The following is a 25850-nucleotide window of genomic DNA, read 5'->3' on the forward strand; positions in this document are numbered from 1 at the left end:
AAATTCTTGGAAGAAAACTTGGGAGTCAATTTCTGTGACCTTCGATTTGGCAATGGTTTTTTTGGGTACAACACCATAAAGCACAAACAACAAAAGAAAAATAAATTGGACTTAATTAACATTATAAAAACTTCTGTGCTTTAAAGGACACCACCAAGAAAGTGGAAAGACAACCCATGGAAAGGGAGAAAATATTTGCAAATCATATATCTGATAAGGAACTTGTATTTAAAATATTTTAAGAGCTTACTACCTAACAGTAAAAAGACAAATGACCTAATGAAAAAATGGGCAAAGGACCAGAAAAGATATTTCTCCAGAGAAGATATACCAGTAGACAATAAACATACAAAAGGATGCTCAACATCATTAGTCATTTGGGAAATGAAAATGAAAATCACATTGAGATCCCACCTCATTTCCACTAGAATGAGTAGAATAAAAAAGACAATGTCAAGTGTTGGTGAGGATATGGAGTTGGAACCCTCATGTGTTACCGGTGGGGATGTAAAATGGTGCAGGTGCTCTGGAAAACATTCTGACAGTGTCTCAGATTGTTCCCTTCCTAGGTATGTACTCAAGAGATATGAAAACACGTTCCCAAAGACATATAGATGGGCAGTAGACACATGAAAAGATGCTCCACATTGTTAACTATTAGAGAAATGCAAACCAAAGCTAAAGGGACTTTCGGAACCTACCAGCCAATGCTCAGGGGTCACAGTTCAATTCCTGGTCCAGGAAGCTCCCACATGCCATGGGACAATTAAGCCTGTGTGCCACAACTCCTGAGCCCATGTGCCACAGCTACTGAAGTCGTGCACCCTAGAGCCCGTATTCCACAATAAGAGAGAAACGACTGACGCTAGTCCATGCACAGAAGAGAAGTGTAGCACCTGCTCACTGCAACCAGAGAAAGCCCTTGATCAGCAAGGAAGACCCAGCACAGTCAGAAATACACACAACTTGTTAAAAAATCAAAACTTCAGTGAGGCATTGCCTCACACTAGTCAGAATGGCCATCATCAGAAAATAAATGTCTATAAATAATAAATACTAGAGTGAGTGTGGAGAAAAGGGAACCACACTGTTGGTGGAAATTATTGGTGCAGCAATTATGGAGAACAGTATCAGATCAGATCAGATCAGTCGCTCAGTCGTGTCCGACTCTTTGCGACCCCATGAATCACAGCACGCCAGGCCTCCCTGTCCATCACCAACTCCTGGAGTTCACTGAGACTCACGTCCATCGAGTCAGCAATGCCATCCAGCCATCTCATCCTCTGTCGTCCCCTTCTCCTCCTGCCCCCAATCCCTCCCAGCATCAGAGTCTTTTCCAATGAGTCAACTCTTCGCATGAGGTGGCCAAAGTACTGGAGTTTCAGCTTTAGCATCATTCCTTCCAAAGAAATCCCAGGGCTGATCTCCTTCAGAATGGACTGGTTGGATCTCCTTGCACTCCAAGGGACTCTCAAGAGTCTGCTCCAACACCACAGTTCAAAAGCATCAATTCTTCGGTGCTCAGCCTTCTTCACAGTCCAACTCTCACATCCATACATGACCACAGGAAAAACCATAGCCTTGACTAGACGGACCTTTGTTGGCAAAGTAATGTCTCTGCTTTTGAATATGCTATCTAGGTTGGTCATAACTTTCCTTCCAAGGAGTAAGCGTCTTTTAATTTCATGGCTGCAATCACCATCTGTAGTGATTTTGGAGCCCAGAAAAATAAAGTCTGACACTGTTTCCACTGTTTCCCCATCTATTTCCCATGAAGTGGTGGGACTGGATGCCATGATCTTTGTTTTCTGAATGTTGAGCTTTAAGCCAACTTTTTCACTCTCCACTTTCACTTTCATCAAGAGGCTTTTGAGTTCCTCTTCACTTTCTGCCATAAGGGTGGTGTCATCTGCATATCTGAGGTTATTGATATTTCTCCCAGAAATCTTGATTCCAGTTTGTGTTTCTTCCAGTATGGAGTTCCTTAAAAAACTGAAAATAGAGTTACCATAGAATCCAGCAATCTCATTCCTGTGCATGTATCTGGAAAAGATGAAAATTCTAATTAGAAAAGATCATGCACCACAATGTTCATAGCAGCATTGTTCATTATAGGCAAAACTCGGGAGCAACCTGAGTGTCCATTGACAGATAAATGGATAAAGAAGATATTGTACATATGTACAATGGCATGTTACTCAGTCATGAAAAAGAATGAAATAATGCTATTTGCAGCAACATAGATGGGCCTAGAGATTATCATACTGAGTGAAGTCAGACAGAGAAAGACAAATATCATGTGATACTACTTATGTGGTATATGTGGAATCTTAAAAAATGATAAATGAACTTATTTACAAAACAGATGCACAGACAGAGAAAACAAACCTATGGTTACCCAGGGGGAAAGGAGCAGGGGAGGGATAAATTAGGAGTGTGGGATTAACAGATACACACTACTATGTATAAAATAAACAATAAGGACCTACTGTATAGCACAGGGAAATATTAATATATTTGATATCTTGTGGAGAAAAAAGCATACATCCGCACAAAAACTTGTTCATAACAGCATTATCCACAATAGCCAAAGAGTAGAAACGAACCAAATGTCCATCAACTGATGGATGGATAAAGAAAATGTGTTATTTCCACACAATGGAGAATTATTCGTGCAGAAAAAGAAATGGAGTACCTTATGAGTCAGCTTGTGGTGTCTGAGGGCAGGGCCCACAACGCCATGGCCAAGACACAGTGTACCATCCCCCGGCTCCCTCTACCCCAACCTTGGCGCCATCTCACCCCGGGACACCTGTCAGCATGCCCAGAAGCAACTGAGAGCTGCCTGGGAGCTGGAGGCTGGCATGAGCTAGACAGTGGGGGATGAGAGGCTGGGAGGGGAGACCCACAGACCTCACCTCGTACTCTGCCAAGTCTTGGTTGGTGTTTCATTTCCCACAGCCTGGACTGGCTTTGGGTCCAGAGTGGTCTCAGAGTGGACACAAGGCCATGATGAGCAACAAGAGGCCGCACCGCAGCCCGACCCCTGACCCAGACTGTGCCCCTGGACACAGCTCCTGAAGGTCCCATCCTCTCATCTCTCACCTGGCCCTGACTGGGGGAGGAGGGTTATGCCGGATGGGTGCTGGAGGGTGAGGCTCCTCCGGGAGCAGGAAGGGTGGGTCCCAGTGGGTGGGGTGATGGGTGAGGGTGGAGGAGGAGGACAGGCTGTCAGTGCGATTGGCAGTGATGGGAAGGGCTGGAGTAGGGGTGGAGCCCAAACCCCAAATCCCCGGCTCTGTGATTCCGGGAAGTCTAGTTGCCTCCTTTCTGGGCCTGCCCTGTGCTCCTCCTTCCTGCCTTGGTCCTCCCCCTCACCTCTCCTTACCTCCTTCTCTTCTCCTTGGCCCCTTTTCCAGGCTCCCATGTCTCCCACTCCTTCTGTCCCCTGGGGCACCCCCAGGGCAGGCTGTGAACCCTGCTGGCCTCATCCCCAAATCCCTGGCCGAGGAAGGCCCCAGAAGTCCAGGAGCTGGGAGTCCCTAGGAGCAGGGCCCGGCTGGGAATCCAGAGGCCAGGTGCCACACGGGGTGAGTGTCCTCCCACTCTTTGTGGAGACCAGGCGGGGACGGACCCTGCTGGAACACCTCAAGCTCAGGGTTCCACTTCGAGGGACCAGTAGGTGCCTTGGCTTCAGAGCTCTGGCCCTGGTGTTGATCCGTGTGCTGGGGCTCTACTTGTTTCTGTCCTGAGTGGTCCCCTTGGGACTGTACCATCCATGATTCCTGGACTGGGATCTGGGTGCTGAGGCCAGGGCCCCGGCAATCTTGTCATTCCAGCGTGGAGTGGGCTCCAGGGTCCCCTCATCTGTGCCCCTTCCTTCCCTGAGGGTCTCTGGCCCCTCGGGTCTGGGCGGGGCCATGGAGCAGCAGAGAGACTTCCAGCTTGCTGACTGTGGTGCCTGAAAGGCGTGCTTTTCATGATTCCTCTGTGGCCTGAGAGTGGGCACATTCGTACACTTGCATTTTTATTTTCTGACCCATGAACAAATGCTCATCTTGACTGATTGCCTGAGGGACATACGGCCTAGGACAGCCTGTCTTGTGGGAGTTAAGCTATCTTTTCTGCTTCAAGTTTAGACTTTTCTTCCCTTCCTCCTTCATCTGCGTACAGGCTATTCCTGGTATGGAGACCAATGGGCATTCCCTTCATTTTGCTGGTGGACCTTGTGGAGCAGGGACTGGGGGCTGGGTTGGTCCATCCATTTCCCTTCTCCTCTCCTTTCCTTACTTAAAGGATGCTTCAGGGTTTCTCCATAAAGAAGGCTGAGCACCGAAGAATTGATGCTTTCGAAGTATGGTGCTGGAGAAGACTCTTGAGAATACTTTGGACTGCAAGATCAAACCAGTCAATCCTCAAGAAAATCAACCCTGAATATTCATTGGAAGGACTGATACTGAACCTGAAGCTCCAATAATTTGGCCACCTGATATGAAGAGCCTACTCATGCTGGAAAAGACTGAGGGCAGGAGAAGAAGGGGACGACAGAGGATGAAATGATTGGATGGCATCACCGACTCAACGGACATGAGTTTGAACAAGCTCCAGGGTATAGTGAAGGACAGGGAAGCCTGGTGCGCTGCAGTTCATGGGGTCACAAAGAGTTGGATGCAACTTAGTGGTCACACAACAAAGGGGTCTCTCCTGAGGCCGTCCTGAGGTTGCCTTCTCTGGCCGGCCCGTTCTCAGGCTCCTCCTCCGGGTTGAGCTGTCATCTGAGTTTCAGTCCCCTCTGCTTTCCCGTCTCCTGCATCTCCCAGCCCCGACGGTCAGTACAGGCACTAGGTGGGGGTCTGGGTCTTGCTTTCACTGGGGACTTCTGCGCATCACCTCTTGGAGTGTGCGGGGTCTTCACCTTGCTTCCCCATTGGGGTGCTATCTGTGTGGAACCCCTGTACAATCTCCAGGTTCCACTGTGCCTAAGTCAGTCTGGGGCTCCCAGGTGAGTGGACACCGAGGCCTGGGCTCTGTGTGGCAGGGGCGTTGAAGTGGGTCCTTACCAACAGGAGGGGACAGTCACGAGTGTATTCTCTTGGGGATAGTGGGTTGGTGCTGCACCCCTGGGCAGAAGGGTCCCCTCTCAGAGCCTCAGTCTCCTCATCTGTGAAGGGGGTGTGTCATTGTGAGGTCAGTCACACAGTGCAAGGAGCTGACTACGTGGCAGAGAGGGCAGAGCCCATGCCCAGTCTGGAGGCCTCTGGTGCTTCAGCTTTCTCTGCACTGTCTCTGAGGCCAGGGCCTGGGAGGAGGGGCCGGGGTGACCATTAAGGAGGACACAGCCCAGAGCCGAAGAGGGGGCTGTCCAGGACACCATGCAGTGCAGTTGGCATTGTGGACCAGCCGCTTTTCTGTGCCCAAACTAAGGAGGGTGGTTCCAGGCCAGGTGGGACAAGGAGGACATCCATGGGCAAGGCATGCATTTCCTGCCCACTGGGTCGTCGCTACCCTGGCCTGGCCCACAGATCAGGGACCCTGTCTGTGCCTGGCAGCACTGAGCCGGTCACAGCTGTTCTTTTCAGCTCGTGGTTTTCTGTCTGGGGTTGTTAGGCTTTTTTTCTCTAAATGTTCCTTGTTTGTCAGCAGAGGTAAGGTATGGCACGTGGTTCTAAAGGCACTCCTTTTGAAAATTTGACTTTAAAGTTAGCAGGACAAGTACCAGTCTCTTTTATTTTTTTTATTAGTGATTTCTTACACATACAGCTACATATCCTACCAGTCTTCCTTTTTTTTATTGTGGTAAAATATATATAACACAAAATTTACCATCTTAACCATTTTTAAGTGTGTAGTTCAGCGGTGTTCAGTATATTCCTGTTGTGGTGTTAACCATCACCACCATCCATCTCCTGAACATTTTTATCTGATAAAATGGACTCTGTCCCCATTAAACATCACAAACTTCCCTTTCCCCCAACCCCTGGCACCCCCTGTTCTACCTTCTGTCTCTGAATTTGACTGCTCTGAACATCTCATGTAAGTGGACGCGCACAGCATTTGCCTCTTTGTGTCTGACTTATTTCACTCAACATACTGTCCTCAGGTTTTACGCATGTTGTAGCACATGTCAGAATTTCCTTCTTCTTTGAGGCTGAATGATATTCATTGTATGGATGGACCACATTTTGCTTATCCATTCACCTGTCAATGGACACTTCGGGCCTCGCGGCTGTTTTAAAGGACATAATGCATGGTCTCCTCCCACTGGCCACGACTTCTCAACACTGGGCTGTGTGGCTTGGGCCACCGTGTAATCTCTCTGGGTTTAGTTTCCCCCTCTATAAACCAGGAAAATGAAAAGTGAAAGGTTTAGTCTCTCAGTCATATCTGACTCTTTGCGACCCTATGGACTGGAGCCCACCAGGCTCCTCTGTCCCTGGAATTCTCCAGGCAAGAATACTGGAGTGGGTTGCCATCCTCCAGGGATCTTCCTGACCCAGGGTTTGAACCCAGGTCTCCTGCATTGCAGCCAGATTCTTTACCGTCTGAGCCACCAGGGAAGCCTGATAAACCAGGAGGTTTGGGTCAAATGACCTTCTGGGGTCCCTTGTGGCTCCGTGAATTGACTCTGTGGAAATCCCATTTCCTTCCTCTGAGACTTGCCGCAAAGCTCACCTGTCAGATGCTCGGGCATCTGTGAGCCAGTCACACAGGTATTTGCGTTCCTGGAGAATACAACCTAAGGAGGATGAAGTCTGATTGACCCGAAACATAAAAGAAAAACAAGTCCCTAGAGCTTTAATGGATATGCCCACCCCTTCCAGGAAAAAGGAATCAAATGGCCACGAAGCCCATCTTCCTAAGTTCCCGATCCTGTTGGGTCTGGGCCACCGTGGGTGGTGAGTTGCCGTCTGTGTTCAGAGCATCTGTCCAGGCAGGCGGTGCTGCTCCCATGCCCGCCCAGATGCCCTGCTTCCCGCCAGGGCCACTGAACCTTCCAGTCGCTGTCCCTCCTCCCTTGTCTGCTCCTGCTTGTCCTCCGTGAGCTGCGCAGCCTCAGCAGTAATTTCAGGCCCCCAGGGGGTTGACTCAGTTCTGTCCCCATCGGTGACTGCCTGGCACTGTGACGAGTGGGGCGGACGTGGCTTTGAAGAGCTGCTTTTGAAGGTTGCTCTGTGGGCCGCTGGCTCACAGACCCAGGCTGGGAACATGGTCCCAGCTGCTGCGGCTGTGTGTGCATTCAGCGGTCCCATGGCTTCTGAATCGGCCCTTGGTCTGTCGACGGTCACGCAGGGAGGGCAGCCACGTGGGCTGCTTTCTGGGCTGTACCGGCCCTTGCAGTGGTGCTGGGTGCATCCAGCTCTGGGGATGCTGGCCGGGTTCCATGGCCCTCCAGGGTGGCCCCTGAGCATGAAGGTAGCAGATGGAGGCACAGCTGGAGGGGGCCCTGGGCTCAGGTTCTGATTAAGGCATCTTAAGAGCGCAGTGGCCCTGAAGTGATGTCAGTGTCTCCAGATCAGGACAGGCAGCCTGAGGTGGGCAGGTGGGCTGGCCGGGACCCCAGCAGGGCAGGTGTGAGCTGCTTCTCGTCGGAAACTCCTGTACCAGCTTCCTTGGTGCCTCTGCCGGACCTTCCTGGGCCCACTTGGCCTGGCCATCAGTGGAGGGCTGCTGACCATGGAGATTTCTGGGGGCACATAAGGCCTCGGCCTCTAGCCTTGGGGGTTCTGACACTCTCAAATTCAGATTTCCTTTTGAATCCTGAGGGTGTGAGCTTTTCTCCTCAGGGTTCGCATGTACACCCCCCACCACAGAACCCCTTTCCCGGGGCAGCAGGTCTCTGCATCTGTGGGGTGAGACGGGTAGGCAGCTCCCCAGAGTCTCCTCACTGACACCTCCATGGCCACACGGTTTGGTCATCTTCACAATCAAGGGGACTTTTACTTCCTTCCCATAATATGTTCAATGCTTCTGAAAATACCAAAATGTTTACAATTATTTGGTGGTGGAACAACTTGGCCCTCTCTGTCCAAGTGTCAGTGAAAGGGAGGCCCATGATGTGACACCATGCCTCTGTCCAGAGCACCCCAGATGGCTGGACCAAGGGCAGGCGTGGGTGTCCAGGTAGGGCCAGGGCCCTCTCTCTGAGCTGGTTTTTCTGATGGAAAACAGGTGAAAAGTCCATAATGGTTCTGGGAACCTCTATGGTCACTGGTGTCTGATAATTCAGGGTGAGTTGACTTCTGCTTGCTGGGCACTCGAGGGGGACATCCAGGTACCCCAGGTGGGGCGTGGGGCCGGGAGTAAGGAGAGGAGGCCAGAGACCCAGGACGAGAGCCTTAAGTGGGGTGCTTCCTGCACACAAGGCGGTGGAGGCCCCAGGCCTCTCCAGGCCTGGATGTGGCTTCCTGCTGCCCTGCCCACAGCTTGTGGCCAGCTTCCCTTGACAAGCTGGAATCCTGTGCCATCGGGATTCTAGGGGCCAACAAGTGCAGACCCAAGCCCTGCCCTTGAAGCATCCCAATTTATTTCAGGGACCGACAAAAATGTGCCTTGCTACCTCTCTCCCAAGCGTGTAATAAGCCTCCTGCTCCTTGCAGGTGGGCCACGGAGGCTGCATGCGGTGAGGAAGGGTTGCCTTCACATATAAAGAGGTCCTACAGGTCAATAAGAAAAGAGCTAAAATTCCAACTGAAATATGGATGAAGGACCTAAGCAGGCAGCTCACAGAAGATGAAATGGAAGTTCTTTCAGGTGGCGAAAACATGAATAGAAATGAAACCAAAGCCACTGCTCTCTTGTCCCTGAGTTCACCTCGTGCTTCAGGTATGAGATGGTTTTTCCGGGTGACCCGTGGGCTGATGAGGCCACCTTGGTCAGTCTCCAGGCTCAGCTACCCTGAAGCTGATGAACAGAGGGCCTGGGCGTGGGTGGGCCGGGCCGGGCTGAGGCCTCTCAGTGTGGGCAGGAGAGGAATTCTAGAGATGCGGGTGCCTCCTCCTCCAATACTGAGCTGTGCAGTTGCAGAAGGCCTTGCTTACCCCTCCTGCTCCTTCTCCTATTGTCCTGTCAGCACATGCCCAACCCCCCCACCATGCATCAAGTGGGCCTCTAACTCTCCCATTACCTGCTCCCCCCAACACTCTCTGCAGATGTCACTGCAGGGCACAAGGCCAGGTCCAAACTGCAGGCTCTGCCCTGGCCTGGTGGGAGGAGGGGGCCCCAGGCATCAAGGGGTCCAAGGTGGTCCAGGGCCTCCCTTCATCCTATCCCACCTCTGTCCTTGTTTTGGTCTTTGCTTAATGCAAACCCTCAACTTGAGTCATCTGGGGAGCTTGCTGCTAAGGATTGTACCTGAGAGAAAGAGGGAGAAGGAGAGGGTCAGACACCAACACAGAGAAGGGGAGGTGGGGTAGGCGAGAGCAAGGAGCATGTAGGCGTGAGCCTCATCCCATAAGAGGCCCAGGAATGGCGGTTGCCCACCGAGGTGGCATATGACAGGTTGGATTTGAGAGGAGCCCTTGGCGGAGATCAGCTCTTACCTTGGGGCCCTCTCTTGTCCTGGGACAGCCTGGACTATCTGCCCTCAGGAGGCCTCTGGCCTGGCCAGGATCTCATCCCCCCCACCCCTTTCCCCACATTCCATACCATCCACAGAGCGGGAGGGGAGTGGTGCCCACCCCTTTCCCCACATTCCACACCATCCACAGAGCAGGAGGGGAGCGGTGGCATTCCCTGTCATAGTCCCCTCTCTAGGGACAGCTGATCAGTGTTAACAGGGCCGGGGTATCCTGAGCCATGCTGCTTCCCCATTCCTGTGGTGTAAATACACCCAGGTCAAGCTTGACATCACCAGAACATTTGGTTTTGTGTAGCTAGTAAGAGCCGGCCTGTGAGCCAGACCCCTGGGTAGGGTCGGGGGGAAGGCAGCCCCTGAGCCTCGGCTCTGGCCACACACCCCCAGCCCTTCCTCTCCCAGACGCAGCTTCTCCTGCTCCTTCTCTGCCCTTGATGGAATATTCCACGCATCCCCACCCAACCCCCTTTCTTTCGGAGCCAACAAAGGGCACCTGGTAGGTGAATGTGCAGGAAGGGTGGGCGGCGGTGCTGGCGGTTTAGTCGCTCGGTCGTGTCCGACTCTTGCAACCCCATGGACTGTAGCCTGCCAGGCTCCTCTCTCCATAGGATTCTCCAGGCAAGAATACTGGAGTGAGTTGCCATTTCCTTCTCCAAGGGATCTTCCCGATCCAGGAATCGAACCCGGGTCTCCTACCTTTCAGGCATATTCTTTACCAACTGAGCTATGAGGGAAAATCAAAGGGAGGTCTGCGTTTAGGTCCCACCTCTGCCACCCACAGTGCCACAGGCTCAGCAAGGCATTGGTGCCCCACCCTTCCCATCTTCCACAGGGGTCCTGAGAGCCAGGGGACAGACACTTTGGAAACTGTAGAGGGCAGTCCTGGGAGCTGTCGGGGCTGGAGAGTCTATGACAGCCCCAAGCAGCCTTCTCACGTTGTGCAGGTCCTCGGTCACGCTGGAGTGTCAAGGTTTCGATGTGACTGATATACTGGTATTTTCCTTAGGCTTTTCCACATGTGGTTAAAAAAATCCCCCAACCCCAATGTCTGTCATAAAAATACTTAATTTTCCTCTTTATACTTCAAAAGAAGACTGAATGGACTCTTTTTTAGAGCAGTTTTATGTTTACAGAAATATTGTATGGAAAGTAGAGAGTTTCCATATTTACCTCACAGCCGGGCCCCAATTCCCTTTCCTATAACCATCTCCCTTCGGACGTGGTACACTTGTTACAGCTGGTGACCAGTACGGCTCAGGATGCTTTTTATAAAGCATGCAGTTAATATTAACTGATGTCCGCAGTTGCCATGCTCACTCTGTTGCACAGCTCTAGGGTTGACAAAGATACAATGTCGTGTGCCTGTCACTACAGCATTTCAGGTCCTCTGTGCTCCTTTGTTCATTCCCACCCCCCGACCCTCAGAGTCCCAGACAACCACTTCTTACTGTCTCTATAATGTTGTTTTTTCCAGAATGTCATGTAGTTGGAATCATACAGTATGTCGTCTTTTCAGATTGGCTTCTTTCACTTAGTAATATGTTTTTAAGATTCCCTCATGTCTTTTTCTGGCTTGATAGCTTGTTTCTTTTTAGAGAGAAATAATACTTCATTGTTAGGACATCCCAACGATGTCCATTTACCCATTCATTCTACGAAGGACGTCTTGGTTGTGTTTAAGTTTTGGCAGTTATAGCTACTATAACCATTTGTGTGCAAGCTTTTGTGTGGAAGTAAGTTTTCAACTCCTTTGGACATATACCAAGGAGCACGATTGTTGGATCATATGGTAAGAGTAGGTTTCGTTTTTTGGAGACTGCCAGACTGTCTTCCAAAGTGGCTGCACTGCTTTGCATTCCCACCAGCAGTTAATGAGAGCTCCTGTTACTCTACATCCTCACCAGCATTTGGTGTTAGCAGTTTTTTGGATTTTCTACATTCTGATACATGTGTAGTGGTATCTCATTGTTGTTTTCATGTGCGTTTGATGACATATGATAAGGAGCATCTTGTCATATGATTTTTTGCCATCTGTATACCTTCTTTGGTGAGGAGTCTGTTAAAGTCTTTGGCCTATTTTTAATCAGGTTGTTTGGTTGTTTGTTTTATTATTATTGCATTTTAAGAGTTCTTGATATATTTTGTATACAAGTCTTTAATCAAATATGTGCTTTGCAAATTTGCTTAACTCATCTTTCAAAGAGCAGAAGTTTTTTATTCTAATGAAGCTTATCATATCAATTCTTTCTTTCATGGATCATGTTTTTGGTGTTTTATCTGAAAAAATCATTGCCAAACCCAAGGTCACCTAAATTTTCTCCTATGAGATCTTCTATGACTTCTGTAGTTTTGCATTTTACATTTAGGTCTGTGATCCATTTTGAGTTACTTTTTGTGAAAGGTGTGAGGTCTGTGTCTAGATTAGTTTTTTTGCATCTGGATGTTCACTAGCTCCAGTACTGTTTCAGATTGTTCAGGTTGCTATAGCCTGGCTATAGCATCCATAAACTGGGTGGCTTATAAACAACACACATTTATTTCTTACAGTTCTAGGAACTGGAAATCCAAGATCCCGGCTCTGGCGGATTCAGAGTCTGGTGAGAACTTGCTCCCTAGATGGTCATCTTTATCCTGTGTCAGAAGGGGTAGAAAGATTTATCTGGAGTCTTTTTTATAAAGCATTAGTCTTGTTAATGAGGGCTGTGCTGTCATGACCTAATCACCTCCCAGAGGCCTCACTTCCTAATACCATCCCACTGGGGTTAGGATTTCAACATATGAATTTGGTGGTGGGGGATGGGGAGGGTATGGACACAAACAAATATTCAGTCCATAGCAAACTTCATTTTTTGAAAAGACAGTCTTTTCTTCTTTGAATTGCCTTTATTTCTTTGTCAAAAATTTGTTTACTGTGTTTGTGTGGGCCTACTTCTAGGCTGTCTGTTCTGTTCCATTGATCTACTGTCTATTCTTTTACCAAATCACACTGTCTTGATTCCCATAGCTTTATAGTCTTGAAGTCGGACAGTATAAATCCTCTACATTTGTTCTTCTCTTATCAATATTATGTTGGCTATTCTGGGTATTTTGCCTTTCTGTCTGCCATACTTGATCTGAACCAAAAGGTTGAGAAGTGATCTTTGCCTCTCCATATAAACTTTAGAATTTGTCAATAGCCATAAAATAACTTCCTGCAATTCTGGTTAGGATTACATTGAATCTATAGATCAACTTGGAAAGAACAGACATTCTGACATCAATCTTCCTTTTCATGAACATGGGATATCTCTCCTTTCATTTACTTCTTTTATTTCATTCATCAGTATAGTACATATTTTGTAGAGTTATACCCAAGTATTTTATTTTTTGGTGATAATGTGAATAATATTGCATTTTTTATTTCAAATTCACCTACTTTCTCACCAAAACTATGATATTAGTTGAAGATTTTTTTGATAAATGCTTGTGGTAGACTGAACTGTGTGTCCTCCCAAATTCATAGGTTGAAGCCCTACCCTCTACATGGCTGTATTTGGAGATAGGTTCTTTAGGAGATAATTAAGGTTAAAAGAGGTCATAATGATGGGGCTCTAATCTGATAGGATTGGTGTATTATAATGAAACAATCTCAGATATGCAGATGATACCACCCTAATAGCAGAAGACAAAGAGGAACTAAAGACCCTCCTGATGAGGGTGAAAGAAGAGAGTGAAAAAGCTGGCTTAAAACTCAACATTCAAAAAACTAAGATTATGGCATCCAATCCCATCACTTTATGGCAAATAGAAGGGGAAAAAGTAGAAGCAGTGACAGATTTTATTTTTCTGGACTCCAAAATCACTGCGGGCAATGACTGCAGCCATAAAAATAAAAAACGTTTGCTCCTTGGAAGAAAAGCCATGACAAACCTAGATAGCATATTAAAAAGCAAAGATGTAACTTTGTTGACAAAGGTATGTATAGTCAAAGCTATAGTTTTTCTAGTAGTCATGTATAGATGTGCGAGTGGGACCATAAAGAAGGCTGAGCACCAAAGAGTTGATGCTTTCAAACTGTGGTGCTGGAGAAGACTCTTGAGAGTCCCTTGGACTGCAAGGAGATCCAACCAGTCCATCCTAAAGGAAATCAACCCTGAATATTTGTTGTCAGGACTGATGCTGAAACTCCAATACTTTGACCTCCTGATGCAAAGAGCCAATTCATTGGGAAAGACCCTGATGCTGGGAAGGATTGTAGGCAAAAGGAGAAGAGGGTGGCAGAGGATGAGATGGTTAGATAGCATTGCGGACTCAGTGGACATGAATTTGAGCAAACTCCAGGAGATAGTGAAGGACAGGGAAGCCTGGCATTCTGTAGTCCATGGAGTCATAAAGAGTCAGACACAACTCAGTGACTCAACAACAACAAATGTAGAGTTTAGTGGTATTGAGTCTCTTCACAGCATTGTATAACCATCACCAGTACCCATTTTCAGAACTTTTTCATTACCCCAAACAATAACTCTGTACCCATTCAGTAATCTCAGTGCTGCCCACTGCCTTCAGACCCTACCACGTTCCCTGGGCTGGTGCCCACCCTCTTGTTTCCACTGGCTTTGCCGCCTTGAGTCCTCCTGGAAGCTTCTCAAGGATGTCTATACCTGGTGGAACTGGGCCCTGAGGACCCCGGCTATGGCAGGGGTGGTGGTGGGTGGGTCTGGGCAGTATTGAGGATGACAGAGTGAAGTGTGAGGCCTGAGGGTTTAAGAGGAATGCAGTGTCATGGACACGTGTCAAAGTTGAGTTATACTCATCTGTGTGGGACTCATAAACTTGATGTGACTGTATAGCCTAACGATGATGACATTAATGCCTAAGAAACATGAAAGGGTTACCCTTTGTGGTCATTTGCATCTAAACCTCCTTAGGCTGTAGGGTGCACCTTGTCATAAGCCTTCTGTGGTCAGGACACAGCACCTTCTCTGCTCATGGAGTGTTCCATCTGCTCTCAGCATTGTCAGAAATGTGAAGAAAACGTCCTCTCTGAAGTGACATTCCTGGCTCATCCACCTGAAACTCCACTCCCCAGGGTGTCCGGGAGGAGGGCCGTCGGGGGGGTCCTCGATGCCCGTGTGGTTGGAGAGGGGGCATCCGTGGGGAGGGGCGGCCACTGTAGCCTGGGTGCTCTGTTCAGAGGGGCAGAGAGAAGAGGAGGCCCCGCGTGGGTTTTCTCCATCTGAGATGCGCCCACAGACTGCAGGGGCAGCACTGCTGTTCTCGTGTGTGGGCTGGCGTCCTCAGGGGGCGTTTCTGTCCTACTCTCGGCTGCAGCTGCAGACTGGAAGACCTCCCTGCCCTACCCTCTCTTGGCCCTCTTGAGATTTCTTTGGATAAAGATTGCTCTGATCAAAGAAGTTAGAGAAAGGCTGCACTTCACACTCACTAGTGGGAAATTCACAGTGCAGAAGTCCTGCAACAGAAAAGAAGGGGAGGAAGGAAGGGAGGGAGGGAGGAAGACACTGTTTAACGTACTGGTTTCTAAACGTATTTGCCCACAGAGCCCCCTTTGTACCTTATATCTGTTAGTATCCTGTGGAATTAATATTTGAGGATGGTAATTTGGGACATGTTTGCCTGGTACACACAGGGGCAGACTCCGACTCCCTAAGGCAGAATGGAGGGTCAGCATGTGCTGTGGGTTGAACTGTGTCTTCTTAAAACTTCAGATGTGGAGTCCTAACCCCAGTATCTGAGAATATGACCTTATTTGGAAATAAGGTGGTTGTAGATGTAATTAGTTATGGTGAAGTGGATGATGGGCCTTCATCCAGTACAACTGTGCCTTATTTTTTATTTATTTATTTTGGCTGTGCTGGGTCTTCATGGCTTCATGGGCTGTTCTCTAGTTACGATGCATGGGCTTCTCGTTGCTGTGGCTTCTCTTGTTGTGGAGCATGGGCTCTAGGGAGTGCAGGCTTCAGTAATTACAGCACGTGGGCTCAGCAGTTGCGGTTCTTGGGTTCCAGAGCACAGGCTCAGTAGTTGTGGTTCTGCGGTTCCAGAGCACAGGCTCAGCAGTTGCGGTTCTCTGGTTCCAGAGCACAGGCTCAGCAGTTGTGGTTCTCAGGTTCCAGAGCACAGGCTCAGCAGTTGCGGTTCTCCAGTTCCAGAGCACAGGCTCAGCAGTTGTGGTTCTCGGGTTCCAGAGCACAGGGTCAGTAGTTGTGGTGCTCAGCTACTCAGCTGAACTCAGTTGCTCCGCAGCATGTGGAATCTTCCTGGATCAGGAATCAAACCTGTGTCTCCTGCATTGGCAGGCAGATTCTTTACCACTAGGGAAGCCCCACCCCCACTTTCTGTGTGTCCTTATAAAAAGGGGAAATTTGGGCACAGGGAGACCCACAGGGAGAATGCCATATGAACATGAAGGTGGAGATGGGGGTGATGCTTCTGCAAGCCCAGGATCCCCCGTGAAGCCCCAGAAGCTGACGAGAGGCCTAGAGCAATCTCCCACAGCCTCAGAAGGAACTGACCCTGCCAGCACCTTGGCCTTGGACTTCTGGCCTCCTAACTGAGATCATAATCTGGGGTTTCCACTGCCCAGCCTGTGTACCATGCTGTGGTGACCCCAGTTCACCAGCACTGCACGGATGACTTATGACTTGAGTTTCTAGCCCAAGCTCAGAGGTCAGGGCCGAGGAGCTGCCAGGATCCCAGAGAAGGACCTTGGAAAGGCCAGGGATGGACAGCGGGGCAGTGGCAAGAGCTGGCATTTTCATCGCTGGTGTGGTTGTAAATCACCCAGCGATTGTGCCTCTGGAAATCAACTCTACAGAAATAACCGAGATGTTTACGGCAGGCATTTACGAGAAGGGAAATTGGAAACATCCCAAATGCCTGCCAATCGAGGAAGTGCTTGGCTATCCGTGGAAGGAATGTTCTCTACTATGAAGATGACACATATATGATCTAGGTCAGGGAATGGGAACTGTGTGTGAAGTGATGTTAAATATAAAAGGCCAAACACGAAGCCGGAACTCACCCGCTGATAAAAGGCACGCTGGGAGGCCACAGAGACCACAGTGATTTGGGTGTTCACAAACAAAATTAAATGTTGTCGAGCATCAATTTCTGGTTTGGCTACTTCAGGTCCTGTTTCTGAAACCCAGGATGTTCTGGGTTCAGGGCAGGAGGGCGACATGGTTCCCTGAGCTCCATGGGCCGTCGACGATGGACAGCCCTCATGGGCCTGCGGCCTGGACATTACCCCTGTACTGGGCCCCCCTGCCCCTGCCCAGCACGGCATACATTTGCCCAAGTCCTGTCAGAGCCAACACGCTCTCCTCATCTGCCCAACCCTGAGGCCAGGGAGCCAGGGAGGGGTCACATACCCCCCTGGTGCCCACCAGTACAGCAGTATGTAACGGCCAGTTGGTACTGTTACAGTGCCGTTTGCAGGGTGGGGAAGTAGTAAGAGGAAGAAGCAGAATATAAACAGCAAGAGATTCCTGAGTGTTGGTGAGGAAAGCCTTCCTGTGGCGTAGACCTCACCGAGACACATCAGAGCATCGTGGGACTCTAGCAATGGGTTCCGAAAGTGGAGGCGGCTTCAACTCGCTCTATTGAAACCACCTTGGTTACTCCATTTTCTACCTCGAGCATGGATCCTGTTTTTAAAATTATTATTATAAGCAGGAAAAAGCCCCCACAACAATTTCATGTACAAGTCCCTATTTTCTACCAAATTGCTTAGGTCCAGATTACAAATATAAACGGACCTCCCCCGTCATTTTAATCAAAGGTAGAAAAAAATTTTTTTGCTACCACACAAATAAGCAGCAGCTTGATTTAGTTGAAATCCACAAATCCAGGCAAGCGGAGGGCCTGGTGTGGTGAGTGAGCGCGTCTGCTGGGCTGTCCAGCCTCCCCACCTGAGCCCTGGCCCAGACCCTTCTGAGCTGAGCCCACTGGGGCGGCCCAGGCTGGGTGCTCAGGCTGCTTTAAAAGAACACCCGCTTGTTAATTTACATGGGAAATAAAACTGTTGGGCCAGCCGAGTGCATCTGCCGCCTGCTTAGCCCATTCCAGAAAGATCTTTTGTGGATCTGCCTGGGAAGTCGGGGGGCCAGGATGGTGGTTTTCACTGAGAGGACATCCCAGCTCTCACTTGTGTGGAAGCCTTTACAAAACAGAACAACAAGGGTTTGGCTCTTTTGCTCAGCACTTCTGGCTGTTTTTGGCCCTACAATTTAAGAAACCCATGGACTGGTCCACATGTGATGTGGGCCCTTGGCTCTGGCTGGTTGTCAAGAATTCCTGCTCCCGAGCATCCAAGTTAGCAGAGTGCGGATGGGGATTTCCCAGGTTGTTTAGCCACCAGGTGTGTCTACAACAGGGCCGTGTCAGCCCTGTTGGCAGCCAGGCCAGTACCTGCAAGGCCAGGACAGGGCAGAGAGCCAGAGTCAGGTGCAGGGGCCCCGTCCTCCAATGGACCACAGGGATGGGGGTGGTGGAGAGAGGAAATGCTGCACCCCTCGAATGTGCCCCAGAAAGGAGGCAGTGGAAGTGCTGAGCGGCCGTGGAGAAGCAGAAGCAGGGGTTCCCCGGTTACATGAGTCTGATGCCTGCTCTGCGCCAGGGCCTCCACACATCCTGCATGAGGAAGCCCCATGCCCAGGATGCAGGGTCCCGAAGTGACATCCATCGTCAGCACTTCCCTGTTCTGCAGCCCCACTGTGGGGACAGGGCAAGACCAGACCCTCCTGCCAATCAGCCTCTCCCACCAACACCAGCTCAGCTCAGTGGGCAGAAGGTAGGCTGGTCCACTGGGCTTGGCCAGCAGAGCAGGGAGGAGGCAGGTCCCCAAAGCAAGTGCCATGGGGACAGCAGGTAACCCATGTCAAGGGCAAGTTCCAGGTGGCAGCAGGTGGTCAGGCATGGGGGAAGCTAAGAGCCCTGCAGGTGGAAACCCGGTCTGTACCCTGCCCCCAAGGGCCAGTGGGCTGTCTGTATCCAGGTGAAAGGCAGGGTCAGGGGCATACCCTCAGGTTGGACAGGAGGAATGAGAGAGTAAATGGGGCTGGGAGCCACTTGCTGGCTTGCTGCTTCTGCCCAGTGTGCAGGAGAGTGACCCTCAAGTGCCACCATGGGCTGGCATGGCCTCAGCAGTGCTGGGCACCCACGTGCAGCTGACCAGACCCCAGGCAGCTCCGGGGTTCATTCCCCCACCCCCACCCCCCTGTCCCCTGGCCAGCCTCTCTGCTGTTGTGGTTCCTCAGTAGACGTTCTATAAATGGCTTTATGAAAAAGTGTTTTCTGTCTTTTATTAGCTTTACTTGATTCTTAAGAGTCCCCACTTGGTGCCCAGGAGGCTCCTGATCTGATCACATTCTTCAAATAACTTTAAACCTGAGTGCAGCAGCAGGTGCCCCACCGGGCATCGCATGGTGACCTCGAGGTTCAGGGGAGCCCCCACCACTCCTTCTCCCTGAACTTCACCCACACCCAGACCCCCACCTTTCTGGCTTCTCCCCCACAAGCTGTGCCCCAAGTGGCTTTTCCAACCCTGCAGCTGGCTGCCACCTGTCGTGCCATTCACGGACGACTGGAGCATCAGGCAGCCTATCCAGACGCAGTCCAGGGACCTGTTGCCCCACCGCCTGCCTGGTCTGTGCCCTGCATCTGCATCCCAGACCCCCTGTGGGCAGGGTGGGGGTCTGCTAGGCTCCTGGTACATCGGTGGCCCTCTGCCTTGATCAAGGGCCCCATGGCCTCAGCCCCGCAGGAGTCATTCTCCACCTACAGGCGCTCCCCACCCTCCCACAGACACTCGTTCACCCCACCAGACGCCCCCTCCCCATTCAGGGAGGGCTTGGGCGCTCACCCTCCCCTGCTGGCCTGTTCCCTAGAGTCTGACCCCTCCCAGTCTCTCCGTATCTTCCCAGAAGGCTGCCCCTTCTTGTCCCGCAGGCCCACTCACTTCCACTCATGGTGCTTGGAGGTCAGTCCTTACTCTCTCATCACAGTCTGGACCCTCTGCCTGTCCCCAGCATCTTGATTGTCTATGGAGAGCCACAGTGGAGGGCCAGAAACAGATAAATTATTACCATAGAGTGGGCAAAGTGAGCCGAGACATGTAGAGTACAGTGTCTGGAGGAGACCGAGCTGACTTCCTGTGGCAACTGGGGAGGATTTCCAAGAGGAGATATTGAACTGGGTCTTGAAGGATGCATAGAAGTTTGCCTGGCGGCAGCGGGCTTCTGCTTTAGGATACAGCCCTGGGTTCTTGTCCCTGTCATTGTCTCAGTAATTTTAAGTTTCAGGTGGGTAGATGCTGCAGATTTCGAGGGAGAATGGCGCTGGTGCTCGCCTGACTGTTGTCTGTGATGTTCGAGATGTTGGGGGCCTGGCCCGTGGTCCTCACTGCACTTGCTTCTTAGCATTACCTCTTCTGGGGAGCCTGCTTGTGATCCACATCAAGCAACTGGCAGAGCCACTGGAAAGGGCGTGGATGCCTGGGGAGGGGGCAGAAGGAGACTGGAAATGGTGGTGGCCGAGAAGCTGGCTTCAAGGATGGGAGAGGGGAGGTGGGGGAGACTGGCTTAAGGAGTGATGGTCATCGGGGGCCAAACTGCTTCTCTGTGCCCTCACTTCAGGTAGTTAAGCCATGGAGAGTCCTCTAGCTTGTCAGCTTTGTCAGGCACCTGACCAAGCTTTCAGGGAAACTTCCATGGGTCTTGAGCTGGAAGACTGAGCTCCGAGGGCTCCCTAGGGTCCCGGCTGCTCCTCCCTGCTCCAGGCACAGCCTCAGCTGGCCCAGGTCCTTCCTCAGAGTTAATGGGCACTGGGGTGCAGGTTTGGGTGACGAGGAAGACCAGGGTGGGGTGACCAGACTTGGGGGAGGGTAGGGCATCTCTTTCTAGAAACTTTTTTCAAGCTGGGTCACAGGAGCAAGAGAAACCCTACCCCATAGGGGCTTCCAGAGGTGCCCCTCTCCCAGCAGGCAGGACTCTGGGAGAGAAAGACCTGCGTCCAAGAGCAGTCTGTTCTCCAGCCTGAGTGCCACCTATAAGGTCCGTTATTGAGCGCTTGCTGGATGCCGGGAGCTTGCCTGCCATGTTCCTGGTTCCTCCAGAGACTGGCTCCTGCCTGCCTGGCCCTGCCCTCACCTCAGACCCTTGCCATCACTCACCCAGAGCCCCCTGTAGAAGAGACAGTGGAGTCTGACCGGAAGGACATGGGGCAGCAGGGCAGCTTGTCTGGGATGGTCCATCTGGCTGTTCCTCTTGTTCACTTTAGGCACATCCTGCCGTGTACCCGGGAGGATTCCCGGCTCACTGTCCCTTGGTCCTGTACTTACCCTGGCTGGACAGCAGCAGGTGGACAGGCTCTGTAGGCCCCTCCCCACTCCAGGGACGAGCTCACCTTTGGGCCCCATGGTGCCTCACCCGGCGCCCACCAGGCTTGTGAGCAGCCCTCTGGCTGTTTGGAACTTCCAACATCAGTGGGGATTGGATTCTGGCACTGGAAGCCCTGACAATTCCATGGAGGCCTGTGAGCCGGTGCTTGGGTGTCCGTGCCCTTTGGGAGCCAGAGCATAAAGGTGGCAGCTCAGCCCTGTACACCTGATACCCTCCACTCTCCTGGGCAGGAAGTGGATGGGAGACCAGGGATAGGCCGGGCTGGTGAGGAGGAGGCCAAAGCAGCCTCAGGCAGACAGCCACCTGGGGCCTGGCTCAGCCTTTGCAGTGGCCCCGTGAGCTTTTGCTGCTCCTTGGGTGGGTGGGGAAACAGGCTCAGAGGGTGCAGCCAGGAAGAGACAGCAGGGTTCAAACCCAGACCTGCTTGAAGCCTCAACACGCTGTCTCCCAAGTTCTGACTTTGAAGAAGCAAAAATATAGCTCTAAGCACACCTATTGATCATAAAGACCTGGGATGTTAAGAAAATGTTCAATTAGATCTAGTGTAATATTTATTTTTTTCCCAAGGAAGTGAATAGTCCATCTTAATGAAGTTTTTTAAAAAAAATTTTATTATTCTTATTGCTATTTTTTAAAGGTAAGTTAGACTTTAAAAAAATTCATATATTTAGTTTTGACTGTGCTAAGTGTTCATTGTGGTGTGCGGGCTTCTCACTGCGGTGGCTTCTCTTGTTGCAGAGCATGGGCTCTAGGGCGTGAGGGCTTCAGTAGTTGTGGCTCCTGGGCTCTAGAGCACAGGCTCAATAGTTGTGGCACGCAGGCTTAGTTTCTCTGTGGCATGTGGGAGCTTCCCAGACCAGAGATTGAACCTGCACCCCCTGCGTTGGAAGGGCAGAATCCTAACCACTGGACCGCCAGGGAAGGCCCCCAAGTTTTATCCCAAAAAGGATTATAGCAGAAATGTGTTCTCTATTTAAGACGTTGCTTTCCTATCACCTGGAGCCGGGGCTAAAGCAGCTGGTGGGCTTCTCAGGCTCTGTGGGCAGCAGGGGCGGGGGAGTGCTGGGTTCCAATGGGGGCTGTGCCTGCAGGGCCTCTGGGGAGGGAAGACAGAGAAGGGGCCTGTGGTCAGGGGTGTCCCCCGCCCCACTGGTTCATGTGTTCAGCCTTTGTGCCCACCTCCCGTGGCAGCCTCCAGTCTGGACCCTTCCCCAGGCGTTTCCTGTCTGGCTTTGTCTCATACCTGCTGGGTCTAATGTTCTTCGAAAATGATCTCAAATCAAATTAAACCAACGGTGGTGACAAGTCGAATACCGTGGAGGATCTTCTGATGGACCCCAGGCCCCCTCTGGCTTGTGCTCCCCGCCGGCCCCAGGACCCTCATGGGCCTGCTCTCGGGGCTCTGGCTTGCTCTGCCACCTCCTGCACACCATCCTCCTCTCAAGGGTCATTGTTTGGGGAGTCACATACAGAACCTCTCAATGACCTCGGCAGCGGTCACCCCGCCTTTCAGGTTTCCTTCTCCCAGCCCTCCAGGCTGGTCTCTGCTCCTCTCAGAAGCATTGATGCTGTGGGCGGGTAAATGTCTCCTCCGCTGTGGGACTGGCTGCCTCTGCTGTGTAGTGGCGGTGGAGGATCTGGAGGAGGGACCTTCACCTCCAGCTTTGCAGCGTAATTATGTGATGCTTCTCCCTCTCTCCAGAACCTTCAGTGAGTCCCCACAGGCTGCACCTCCCTATTGCACTGTCTGGAGCCGGGCCAGCGTTCATTGCTCTGGGAGGACCCTGGGTCTCGAGGACTTGGCATAGAGTGAAGGACGCACTGAGAGGCCCCCAGACAGGCCCTCAGTCCTGCTGGTCCGTGAGGATACCGAGGCCAGGGGTCTCATAGGAGCTGAGTGTGCCAGTCAACTGGGATCTGCGAGCTGCTGGGAAAGAGGCCCCTGTGGGGCTGGCATGAAGGGTGGTGCCAGGAGGCTGGAAGTCTTTTGGGGAGGGGTGCCCCTTCCTCAGGGCTTCCTTGGTGGCTCAGATGGTAAAGAATCTGCCTGCAGTGCAGGAGACCCTGGTTTGATCCCTGGGTCAGGAAGATCCCCTGGAAAAGGGAATGGATACCCACTCCAGTATTCTTGGGGCTTCCCTGGTGGCTCAGATGGTAAAGAATCTGCTTGCAGTATGGGAGACCTGGGTTTGATCCCTGTGTTGGAAAGGTCCCCTGGAGAAAGAGAATGACTTACCACTCCAGTATTCTTGCCTGGAGAATTTCACAGATTGAGAAGTCTGGCAGGCTATAGCCCATGGGGTCACAAAGAGTCAGACATGACTGAGCAACTAACATTGACACCAGCTAACACACCCCTTCCTCATACAGATCTCTGCCCAAGGCCGGGCATCATGACTGAATGCTGGGTGTTCACTGGGGGGATTAATTGCCTCTGTTTCCTTGTTTCTCCCCCAGGGGGGCTTTTTCTGTGGTCCGTCGCTGTGTCAAGCTCTGCACCGGCCATGAGTATGCGGCCAAGATCATCAACACCAAGAAGCTGTCAGCCAGAGGTAGGGAGGGAATGGCTGTGTTGGCCGATGGGAGCCGGGGGCAGGGGGAGCCTGTGCTGGGGGACGGGGAGTGGCCTGTGGCTCCTGGGCGACACAATCGGAGCGGGATTCGTGGCTGCAGTGGGGTGTGAACAGGGCTCGCGGCTGCGCAGGGCTGGGAGCAAGAGGCACCCACACACCCTCACACCTTGAATTGCACTCTTGCTCTCGTTTAGGGACTGTGGAACCCCTGTCTCTTCTCCCCAGGGCTGGAGGGGAGAGCCATGCAACCAGGTGGCTGATGTGGTCAGATAGTGTCATCTGCCCAAGAACATGGGCCAGAGGAGGATGTAGGGACCTGAAGACTTTGGATGCTTGAGGGGCCACCTGAATGGCATGTTTCCTGACTTGGACCCTGCCAGTCTTCTGGACCCAGGGATGCACATGGGGACTCATCTGACTGTCCTGGGAGGGCTGGTGGCGGGTGCCTGCAGGGATGGATGTGATGCTGGCCACGAGCTGGCCCTGGGCATGTGGCCTCACCCCATCTGGCACTTTCTAGGCCCTTGCTGGGGGACAGCCTGTTCTGGGCAGACAGACAGACCCCTGATCCAGTGGTGTTCCATGTGGTGGGGGTGGGGCAAGATGTGGGGGGAGGGGATGACATGCGGTGAGTGAGTGTGACAAGGCCATGGTGGAGGTGCCTCCCCGAGCAGGTGAATTCAGAGCACAGAGGTGAGGGGACAAAGGCGGGGAACCAGGGAAGGAGTCTGGTGGGACCTGCCACCCCCCAGTGCTGTGGGGATCCCACGGATCTCTAACCGAGGATTAGACAAGAGGGGCTGGATGAGCCCTGGGCAGACAATGCTGAGTTAAGCCCTCTCCCACCTCCTCCCATGCACACCCACGACCCTGGTTAGCATCCAGACACAAATCTAATTGAGAGGCTCCTTCTCCTCCAAGAGGCCCTGACTGTCGGCAGTCCTGGCCCACATCCCGCCCTGCGGTTGGTGCAGAGAACGCCTCCGTCTGTGGGGTCTGCAGCTTCTAGCCCAGCAGCCTGCGGGAGCGAACGGCTGAGCCTGCTGTGTGGTTTGCTGAGCCGTGTGTGGGTGTTTGGGTGCCTGCTGTGTACCAGGCCTTCGGGGCTGAGTGCTTCCAGGGGCAGGCGCTCCGGTCCCAGCCCATTTGAGAGGCTGGTTGTGCACCAGTGGGGTCAGTCCTGCGTCCTCATTTTTGCTGCTGATGCTAGGAGGGGACGGGTGACACAGGGCACTGTGGAGACAGGAGGTCTTGGAGCCAGTGCAGCCCTGGGGCGTGTGTGGTAGGAAGGCTCAGATCCTGCAGCTAGACTGATAACAGACTGATAACAGCAATAACACGAAGGCTAATATTTACCCAGCGTTTGCTGTGTGTACTGTACTGCCAGATGCAGGGCTGCTTCTGGGTTCCCTGACACTGGGTGGGCGGCACTGGTCGGATACCGTTGTCACACGTGTTTGGGAGCTGTGTCCGCACACGTTGAGTTTCTAAAGTAGGAGGAGCACTCTGCTTCATTCCCTAGGCTTGTGCCAGGCCACAGGAGGCGAGAGAGCCCACCTTCAGGTGCCCCCTGGACTGTTGAGGGAGACCTTCACTCATTCGCCAGCTTTACCCAGCACCTCCCACGTGCCTGGCACTGAGGACAGGGTGATGAGCAAACACATCCAAACAAACCACTCCAGCCCCATCTTCGGGGTGGGAGCCCAGGGAAGAGCACAGGAGATTGGATGGGTCTTGAAGGATGAATAGGAGTTTGTGAGGCTCAAGCAGAAAACCACTTGAGTATGAGTATGTTTCCATGGAATCCGGCAGCTCCTTTCAAGTATATTCACATTGCACTGTTTATACCCTTAAAGTGAAAGTGTTAGTCGCTGAATCTTGTCCGACTCTTTGCGACCCCATGGACTGTAGCCTGCCAGGCTCCTCTGTCCACGGGATTTTCCAGGCAAGAACACTGGAGTGGGTTGCCATTTCCTACTCCAAGGGATCTTCCCAACCCAGGGATTGAACCTGGGTCTCCTGCATTGCAAGCAGATTCTTTACTGAGGATCAAGAGCAGTGGAAGTCTGAAATTCCCTCATGTTCCACAATTACCGCCTGCTCTTTCTTTTGCCCCCTCAGCAGCAGCCCTGCTGCCCGCTTCCTGACAGCCAGCCGGCTCTCTGCCCTTGAGTCCCAGAGGCTGGGCCAAAGAGATCCTGGCTCACGGCGCCATTGTGGGGCTGTGCAGACCTGGGGCTCCGTCAGCCCTTCTTCCGGCCTCAGTGTCCCAGCCGGACACAGCTCGGGTTGGGTGGTGGGAGG

The 25850-nt window shown here is 51.8% G+C and overlaps 1 protein-coding gene across 13 annotated transcripts in view; it reads left to right on the plus strand.

The window, feature by feature from the left end:
- CAMK2B (calcium/calmodulin dependent protein kinase II beta) overlaps nucleotides 1-25850 on the plus strand; it is a 92236-nt gene that overhangs the window by 10212 nt on the left and 56174 nt on the right. For all 13 annotated transcript variants that reach the window (XM_061414452.1, XM_061414444.1, XM_061414445.1 and 10 more), the window contains exon 2: nucleotides 23431-23525. In XM_061414452.1, coding sequence (XP_061270436.1) covers nucleotides 23431-23525 — 95 coding nt within the window. The remainder of the gene's footprint in view (nucleotides 1-23430; nucleotides 23526-25850) is intronic.

Source organism: Bos javanicus, chromosome 4 (assembly GCF_032452875.1).
Source record: "Bos javanicus breed banteng chromosome 4, ARS-OSU_banteng_1.0, whole genome shotgun sequence".
In the NCBI taxonomy this organism is placed as follows: Eukaryota; Metazoa; Chordata; class Mammalia; order Artiodactyla; family Bovidae; genus Bos; species Bos javanicus.